This window comes from Brienomyrus brachyistius, chromosome 13 (genome assembly GCF_023856365.1).
Source record: "Brienomyrus brachyistius isolate T26 chromosome 13, BBRACH_0.4, whole genome shotgun sequence".
In the NCBI taxonomy this organism is placed as follows: Eukaryota; Metazoa; Chordata; class Actinopteri; order Osteoglossiformes; family Mormyridae; genus Brienomyrus; species Brienomyrus brachyistius.
This window is the reverse complement of record NC_064545.1, coordinates 24,964,250-24,974,162: the sequence shown is the minus strand read 5'-3', so window position 1 is coordinate 24,974,162 and position 9,913 is coordinate 24,964,250. Positions and strand designations below refer to the sequence as shown.

Below are 9,913 nucleotides of genomic sequence, written 5' to 3'. Positions count from 1 at the left end.
TAGGGAAATATAATTTTCTAGCAGAATTTTGTAGTTTGTGGTGACATAGCATTAATAATTAGGTTGACTTAAGAACCAGCTGCTGAAACTGCCAGAAATACTGTAAATGCACAACTATATGTATAGAATATACTTATTAGTTTATTTGTAATTTTAAAAACCCGATTGTAAAACAATTATTTATTCTGTATAGAAGCGTACAACTTTTTTGTGTTTACGAACGGTTTTCGTCTTGTGCAGCCTGTAAATAAATGCTGAGTGAAAAATAAAAAGCACCTGTCATATGTCTGTAGGTGTAGAAGTAGTTATTTGACGTTAATAGCGGCCGTGGAAGGTTGGCTGGGAATTGCTGTAATCTCTGCCAGGGCTGCGTAGACGTCGCTGCTGGATGCGGTTTAGCCTCGTCCGGAATTTCCCGTTGCGTCGCAGCCGGATCAGCCCTGGGGTTTCGCTTCAGAAATTCCTCCCCCCGTTAGTAAGCGTAAGTGCAGATGCAGACAGCTGACCGACTGCCTGTCTTCACGATGAAGGCAGTTAGTTAAAGGCGCTTTTGCTGACATGTGCAGCTTCACGCTGCGCGAACATCGTCCCTAAATAGCCGGAATCGCCTGGTCAGGGGAGAAACCTGTAAGTCCAGAAAAAGTGCGTGGAGATCGTTCGGGGAAAAGGTAAGTCAACTAAGTGCTGCAGATGACACCGGTTGTAAATCACGTGTCGTGTAAGTTATACTCGAGGGTCTTGTTGGATATCGAGAGTTATTTTTTAATTGTGGTGATCGATATTTAGCTACACGTTGCACGATTGGACATTATTTGTGTACTATACAGTAACTGTTTGCTGTTACAGTTACTAAAATGGCAGATTGTTTGCTGATCGCTCTTACATTTGCAACATGAGTTTGGCAGAAACCCATCGTTTTGTTTTCTTTGACGGCTCTTACCACTAACTGCAGACCGATCGTTAATAATTAAATTGCTAAAACATTTACAGTTGAAGGCTACTTTCCCCCAACTCATGTACAAGAAATTTTAAGAAATTAGATTGCGCCCCAGTGCGCAGTACATAATGAAGCATCTTGTTGAGCGTTAACTTATTTTCGCTGGATTAATATTATGGTATTGTTATAAAGTATATTCCTGTGTTTTTGCTAGTGTGAGAAAGTCAATTGACAGAGGATGTTAACAAAGAGGATGACGCGAAGCTTCAGGCGACCCAGCCGACGGATATTCGAAAATAGCCTCCAACTCTAGTATATTACACTGGCAGCACGTATCAATGATTAAAAAATTGTAGACCTACACTGCATGCAATTTTTTTACAAGGAAAAAAATACCTGCACCCCTGTTGGACGCTATAATACTTAGTGACGGTGAAAAATGAAGCTGATGGGGGTCCCATGGTAACTGTGTGACATTTTCCCGAGTCCCCCAACCTTTTGTCTTTGGGCGAGGAACCCGCGTATTGGGTCACGGATACGACATTTAATTATCTTGGCTCATTCTGAAAGCTGACAAACCGCAAATGTAACGTATTATCAGGTATTGTTAAGATAAAAGCTGCCATAATAGTTTTTTTTTTTTCATAAGCGGTGGGTTTTTTAATCTCTCGACGTGTTTAGCTCCCGATGAGGAGCATTGACTTTTCTCAGAGTCTGGCATTAAATCACAGAAGCATAAATGACAGCGTTTGGAGAGCAGCCCGTGGCAAAGGCGGTGGAAGCGGAAAAACGTGCCGCAAATGGGCAAGTAATGGCATGTGCACATATCCTGAAACTGGGATTAATTACCGTATGAATTACCGGCTTGTGATCGCTCGGCTTCTTCTGTAGCCATTCTTACCTGTTCGCCAATATTCCTTATTAGCCTCCTGTAATTGATCTGTACATTCTTGGTTTAAATTTGCAAACTCTTAACTCAGTTGCAGGTGCAGCTTTAACTTGTCACGGAGTAATATTTAGTATATTTCTGTATAAACATTGACTAAATATTTAGCTGGTGTTTTCTCGCTAAATTTTGAGGCTGCTTTATGGTCTTTATCTTTGAACGAGTTCATATAAATATGGACTTTTTTTCACAATTAAGCATTAAGATCGAAGAAAAGCAGATTAATCAGACTCCTGTGAGTGATATTGTGATATGTAAGTGGGTTGTCCGTCATACTTTCCAGTGTTTCCCGCAAAAGTGAGTCATGCTGTTTTGAAATGTTGCTCCTTCAGCCCGTAACCAATAATTATAAAAGAAAAAGATTAAAACCAGGCAGCTGGAAAAAAGTAACGGTACATCCAGCAGGGGGCGCTCTTTACTTGACTGCACCATGGCCCTTTACTGAGGGTGAGTTTGAGTGCATAATTTTGTTTCAAAACTTTTCACAGATTTGTCAGTGACTAGTTGTACCTTCAGTATTTTTGTCTGACTTACTTTTGTTTGCTGTTGGAAAACATGTATTTGCAATTCTGTTGACTGTTATCTTTCAGCAGTTAAATATCTCTTTAGTATACATGAAATGGTGATTGGATTGTGGTAATGATCTCATAAAACACTGTCAAATTGTATTTAGTTCATAATACGTTTGCCCCCCCTCCCATCCCCCCCATTTCACACTGTGGAAAATCAAATGGGAATTCATGTGTTGGCAAGTGAGAGACGCCAGCAGATCTGCAGGCCTGATTTTCCCCAGCGGCGCTTCCTGGCTGCTTGCAGACGCTGGCGGGTGGAAACGCACGTCTTATGGTAGCTGTGCTTCATTCTTTTTCTTGGCTTGTCTTGCTTTAAGACTGGATGTGTTTAATATCTTTCTTTAGCTTGCAGAAGCTAAATTGTTGCTCTTTAGGTTCTTTTACAAATGAGGGTTCAGACTCACATGTAATAATAGAAATGATAATAATAGGTAGATAGATACTTTATTGATCCCCACGGGGAAATGAAAGATCGGATATTTATTTGTGTGAGTGCCACTTCTGGCTGTTTTTCCAAACAGTATTCCCTTCCCTTTTCCCTTTGGTGTTGCTTTGTCAACATTTTGTGGGCGTGCTTCTCAGTGAGGGTTTTTATAAGGTGTCACAAACCCAGAGGTCGCTGTGCTGTTTAACGTACTGCGCCGCCTTGCACATTTAAGCAGCCGTTTTGTTATGAACATTGTTTTAGCAGACAGAGAGCTCTGCTTTTGTTCTACCTCATGCATAACCAGAAGTGGTCAAGTACTTTCAAACCTCACATTCTCTGAGTATATCTCTGTGGTTGCTCCGTACATTGTGCCTGCCCAGGATGGGAATCCTGGATGAGAGTGCAATTGCCTGTGTCGCGCTGTGAGGTGGCTGTGAGGATGCTTCCTGGGGCTTACGGGTTAATCGCCGCGTTAAACCCGCAGGAGCCTGGGTATTTGCTGCCACCATGGGCTTGGCGTGATGGAACCCAAGCATCTCAAGCTGCGTTAAATAGTTTGCTTCACAAAAATCTCTCATACATCCGGCTTTTAGAAAGTCATTCATTTACAGGCTTGTGATTGTAAAAACTTGCATTTTATAATGCATCGTTAAAATTCCTTGATGGCTGCTTTTCCTGGAGCGGTTTAGATAATGTCCAGTTCATTAATGAACAATATAACCATGCATGGTGATTTTACACTTCGATAACCGGTATGGTTGCTATCTATCCTGAGCTCTCTGCCCAGCACCTTAGGGGGGGGCTATAATCAGGCAGTGACGTTGATTGCTCCCCCCGTGTGCAGGTATAACACAATATGAAAGCGCCTGTTCCCTTGGTTACCACAAAGACTAACATCATCTGAATTGTCAGGGTGTGTAAAGCCGAGGAAACTTTTCTATTTTGCATTCTTCCTGCCAAGTGCAGGCTTTTGCGTAGACACTTCACTCCACAAGGGAAATAAGACGACCCCTTTAACGTGGAGAAGCTCGATCGTTTTTCAGAACTAGACACATAGCCTACAGCTTCATATTATTGAATTTGGGAAAGAAAATACTTTTTTCAGTAGGATATCAGTAGGTGATGTTGTTGCGCACGGTCGAACAACATTCCATATACCCACCCTAGTTTCTGCCCCAACAAGATGACCTTTGTGTCTGTTTTATGGTTCAGAAATGCAGGCGATACGCACTGGCTCACATCCTCGTTTTCGATTTAATCAGTCCATCGGAAAGATCCCTTTTGTTCTTGAGAAAACAAGGATGTGTGTATAATGGAGGATACAGATGAACTGGTTTGGCGCAGAGCAAGTCAAGTGCACTTTCTGTAAAAGAACGTTGGGGTGGGGAGTGGGGGGGGGGCGGGTGCGGTTTGCTTTGAAAAGTCACAGCCGTGCCCGTGAGGCTCAAAGCGTGTTATGGAAGGCTCCCAGTGGGATCGAGCGCTGGGTATATGGAAGTGCTGTGCTGCCCTGCCACTCTAGGTCACTGAGGAATGAGGTCATCCCACCAAGTGGCCAATCACGGTGCAGATTTTGTGTGTCATGTTGCTGCTCAAACAAGCTACAGTGTTTGTCTGTGTGTGCAAGAGGGGGGTCTTTCAAATGCAGATGATTGTATTTTATTATCCCTATCCAGACGGCGCCATCCTGGGCGATTTCTACTATCTTGACAGACGTTCTGATCATTGGGAGGAAGCAGATCTCCTCCTGCTTTATTAATATGCAATAAGCATCAGGAGACCAGTGGGCTGCTTCTGAAGATGGTCAGAGTGCAGCAAGGTTAAAATGGGTTCTGATTTGAATTTGGATGTGGTGTCCAATGAATTCTGTACATCAGCTACTAGACCAAAATCCTTCAACCTCTGGACACTTCACTGCACTGAAAGTTCTCTGAGCTCTCCCTCAATCGGTGGACTGCTTTTCTTTCTGGAATGTCAAGCACTGGAAGTTCACCATGCGTCCAGTAACCTTGCTGCAGAGGTAGAGGTTGCGTTTGTTGGGAACTTGGATAGGAAGTCGGTTGGTGTGATTTTCAAGGGAAGCGGCTGCGCATTTTTGCAGACCGCTGAAGGAGCCAGAGATGGATGGTTACTGTGTAAATGATACCTGGGTTGTCCAGCAACCTGCCTGTTCATCCAGGAGCTGTACAGCAGACAGAAATGGACAGAGTGTCGCGGCTTTGCAGAATTAAACGCAGTAGCTCCCTGCAGCTATTGCGTATTTTGTGCACCGCTGGTCCTGTCTGTGTACAGCCTCATCAAGATGAGGCACAGAGCCCAAGAAGTGGGGGAGAGGTCCTTTCCGGGTCCAAAGAACTCCTGAGATGGACTATGGCTGCACGTTCAGCACTCTGTCACTAACGATCAGAATCACTAGGACAGGCAAAATAGATCAGAGTATGTGGCCGACTGCAAAAGAAAGACACAGGTGAGACATTCCTGTCTCATTTCTTGAATTTGTATCTAAAGATTTTGTTCTGTACCTAAGAAACAAATATACCTAAAGTAAAATACATGCTTGAAGGCCCTTTGATAATTATAAAGGAATAATGTGCACAAGACGTTCTGCTGGTTCTGATCCGCGCCTCCTGTTATTTGGATAAATCTGCTTTCCCTTTGCAAACTTTCTGCCTGACTCAATTTTTCATTTATGATGCATTTACCTTTTATTTGGTTAGAGTACGTTTGGCAGATATTAAAGATTAATGACACTTTAATGTAATGATTGTGTGACCATTTTGGGAAGATTTGTGGAAGTTGTATTGATAGTTCCTCTGAAGTCTTTCTAGTAGTTTCTAGTGTAGCTTCAGAATGGCAAACCTGGAAGCCCACAGTCAAGACTATAATGGCTTAAATTGTATATTAACGCTTCTTGTATCCATTCTTTCTCATGGCCTTCAGTCTTTTGGTCCCAGCGCAGACTGAATTTTCCATGCGAGGGGGCTAAAGATCACCACTCAAGCCCTTTTCATTTGGTGATGCTTAAATCTGCCATTGGAATGACCTGCAAGGGATTAGCGCTTGTGTAATTAACTCAAAGCTCGGACCCCCTGAGCAGTTCTGCAGGGCTTTTAAGCTGGACGGACGGCAGTCACATGACTGTTCACATGCATAGAGAGACCTTAACTGAGCCAGTGTGTGCTCAGGTTTCACTACATTTGTGGTGGCAATTTTATGATAAAATCTCCATATAGATGCCATTTTGCTCGTCATCATAACAGTTGGTACAACCGTCTAGTTCTCCAGTAGTAATTTGCTGAGTCTGCACCTGATTAATAATTCATGAGCTCTTGCCTCATTGGCTTGGTGGTGGCAGTGGCCACTCCCCTCTTTGTATGTGAGTGATCGGACATAATAATATTTGTCGTCTTCATAACTCTGATCCTCATTTTCCAAAATAATTCCGAACGCAGAACAATATACGTACAACTTCATCATCAAAACCCAAAATTTTCTAACTTGCTGTGCAGTACCTGCTTGTCAGGATTTTTTATCGCACGTGTTTAGACAGAGACGTGGGCAGCTTAGTTTCTCGTGGGCACGACCCAAAATGCTGAGAGCAGGTTTATGTCCTTGATGGATGGTGCTGATCAGGGTGCCGCTGTGCAGTTTAATTGGCCGTTAACGGACGGCATTGATGTTGAAGGCTGGAGTGTTAATTCAGAGCAGTCCTGAGCGTTCATGGGGCTAATGGTGTTCGAGTGAATTATATGGTGTGTATAAGTGTATGATAGAGGGGTCTGTGTCACAGGAGCAGCGAACAGGGAGGGCTTTGTGGGTGACAGAGGAGCCCTCCTCCTACTCCTCACACTGCTCTCTTTGTCACAAATTTCAGGCAAGGAAAGAAGAGAGGAGAAGAGCAGCTTACTTTCATTTGTAGATGAAATATTCATTCTGAGCTTTAGGGGGGGTCTCTGGGGTCTGAGGGGAGGGGGTGCCAGAATTGGGGAGGTGTATTTGTTCCCAAGGAGGGCTCCGGCATCCGCTTGCTGTTACCAAGTAACAGGAAAGAAACAGAGCATTCAGGAAGGAGCGGGCGCAGGGCTAGCTGGGCGTCGGAGGCACGGTGCCCCGTGCACATGTGAGCGGGCAGGCGGGACGCCGGAAGATGACCGCATGGCCAGGCAAGCCACGCTGCAGGCAGGGAGGTGAGTTGGGCACAGGCAGGCGGAGGTAGCATGGTAATTGGCACCAGACGGTGCCGTCTGCATCATATTATCCTGCACTGTTTAGCTCATTATGACCCAGTGCATCCTCACTTTGCCTTTTCTTTGATCCTCTGTGCCAGTGCTTCCACACATTTCTCTAATGTTTGCTCTACACACCTACAATACATAGCAAGATCGCTAGATATGAGATACTAAGATTTATTGATTCCTATTTAGTTTTTGGATTTTGTTTTTGTGGTTCTCTAGAGCGCAAGAAAAATTCTTTGTTTATTCTTACACGCCTGTCATTCAAGAGTAACGATATCTCTAACTGGAGTGACTCGTCAGACTGGATTTTGGTAAAATAATATGACATTTAACACTATCGGGCAGCAGCAGAACATTGCGATCGCACAGCTGCGTGTGTGAAGGGTGCCTTTTGTGGGCACGTGCCTCTAAAAAGGGAGATGACTGATACTGACCGGTGAAGCGGGGGGTGCAATGCGATCCCAGACAAAAGATGTAGAGGCAGCCAGTCCGCGGAACTCACTCTTCTGGGGAAACATGGCTGAGCTTATGGAATCTACTCGGCGTTTAAAAAGCCCCTTTTTACGAGTATAATTTATTCATGGTGAAGTGTGCGTGTAATGACAAGGTACTTGTCGGAAAAAAGGAAATGCCTTGCTGATTCCGGATTAGCGAATACGATGAACTTTTTCAGCGTGATTTCTCTTTGTTACGATTATTACTCCATTTAGACAGGTTATTCAAAAAAATAAAAAGGGGACAACAAAATAAGGGGGGAGTGACTCGGTTTTCGCCTACTGGGAACTGTCTTGTGTAATTTTTTTGTGCTTTGTTAGTATAAGCTAGGAATAGATGAAGGTAATGCCACACTCCAAACAAATGAATGTTCATTTTCTCTCACACACAACACTCCCATGCGCTAAGAGAATCGCGCGCTACTCTCCTCCGTCGTGGTCGTCTGCGCGCTGCCGGTTACCGTCTGGCTTCCCAAAGCCGCAGCCTGGCAGGTTCGCGGAGCCGCTTTCCGTCACAGCCCCGCTCCTGCCTTATGCCTCCTCATCCCTGCGCTCTCGCATCCTGCTGTGCCGACGGCTGCATGCAGAGCCACGCGACAAACACAGCAGCTTCCCGCAACCAAATAAGGAATAAGCGCGGAGTGGCTCGGCGCGCGGACGGGGAGCGCGTGCAGCTGCAGCGCCCATAGGAATGGACGTTAATCTGCGCAGGATCGGCCGCTACAAATCAGCGGCGAGTCCAGAGGGAGCTGCACGGCGGCAGATAACGGAAATGGGCTAATGAGATGCAGCGAGTGGGAGGATGTGATCTAGTTTCTACTACTGTACAGCTAGGGGGTTTCTACTAAGAGCCCTCTCCAATTTGTATGGTGTCAAAAATATTAATATGCAACGTATAATACCTTAGGTCATTGCTGAAATGTGGCAGTCTGGTATGCAGCATGCTGTGGAATATGGATTAATAAGTGTGCAATTAATTGTCTTCATAAGTTCAGTGCCTGAAATGCTATTTTAGGATCTCCAGGTTCCTCCTCTCTTTCTGAGTAGGATTTTTTGTGCGTGGGGGAAGTCCTCCATCTAACAGGTCTTTGTCTGAATATGTAACACACCCCCCTCACGGGAATTCCTTTGTTAGGTTGCAGAGGTAGAAGGTGCTGGAGATATATTCTCTTATGGACGAGGAGCCATACTGTCGTCAGGTGGGGGGAGTGTGTTATGTTTGCTGTTGACATGGTGAGTTAAACTCTAAACTGAAATGCAGTAATTAACTGGTCCCTAAATGCCAAGGATGTGCCTCTGTCCCCTTAACACCCCCACGGGTGCCACATGGTGTCCCCAATGTCACCTTGAAAAACACTGAAGTGCTGATGTCAGGAAACTGTCATGTATGGTCTGTACAGTAGTCTCCGTTTTGCTCTGTTAGTACACAGTCTGTGTGCTGCCAGCAAAGGGTGGTAGAATAGCACTTGTGTTTTTAATAACTAATTGAATGCTCTGAATACAATACTCTAAATGTCTTAAAACAGATGTTCATGTCGAAGCTGTCACCATGATTGTTCGCAGTCATAATATAGTATTTGAACAAACATACTGATATTTATGTGGTCGTGTGATATTTTAGCAAAACCAAATGGATGCTGCAGCAACCAAAAAAAAAAAAAAAAAAACCATCTGCTTGAAAGCTTAAAGGATTATGGGAGAAGAGCTGCTCAGATGTGCGTTAAGTCTGAGTGCAGTTAGTGGGGTGAGGGTAGATCGTCATCGCCCGTAGGAGCTACGTATCGGTAAGCGAGAGGGGCTGTGCGAGGACGCACACACCTGTGAATCCGAGAGCCCGGCTTGGGTGAGGGGTCTGGGAAGGAGGTCAGGATGCTGGGTTGGGTGTGCTCCGTCCTCCATAAGAGCTGGTCCGACTGTGAGCAGGAGAGACGTGCCCACTGGTTGGAGCACGCTGCCATGCGGGAGCATGCAGGGCAGCATGTTAAGGTGCAGTAGCCGCATGACTAGCTTCTACTTTGGCTCGAAATAAGACAGCAACAGCAGAGTTTGTACCAGGCAGCTTAATGACAGATGTACGCTCGTGTTGTGCTGTTTGCCTCACTTGTTTATTTCTTTGGACATGGGTGTTTGCTAAATAAACGCAATACATGAAATAGTGATCTGGTTCAGTGTCCGAGTAACTTCACTTTTGTCGGCCGAATTCCTCTTAGCCTTGCTTGTGTTCAGCTTTGTCATGAAATTAACGTAGTATTGTCGCTGAACTGTTGGCCAGCAAACACTTACATGTAAACAGACTTGTAAT

The 9,913-nt window shown here is 44.8% G+C and overlaps 1 protein-coding gene across 5 annotated transcripts in view; it reads left to right on the top strand.

Moving 5' to 3' along the window:
• The first annotated feature begins 404 nt into the window (after positions 1-404).
• Positions 405-9,913, top strand: part of LOC125706483 (kinesin-like protein KIFC3) — a 30,228-nt gene continuing 20,719 nt past the window's right edge. For 2 of the 5 annotated variants that reach the window (XM_048973205.1, XM_048973201.1), the window contains exon 1: positions 405-668. Coding sequence is in view for 1 of the 5 variants with exons in the window: in XM_048973204.1 (XP_048829161.1) it covers positions 7,030-7,069 (40 nt within the window). In the remaining 4 variants the exon portion in view is untranslated. Of the gene's footprint in view, positions 669-702; positions 719-6,874; positions 7,070-9,913 lie in introns of those variants that run through there. The other 3 variants (XM_048973203.1, XM_048973204.1, XM_048973202.1) reach the window with 3 other exon arrangements.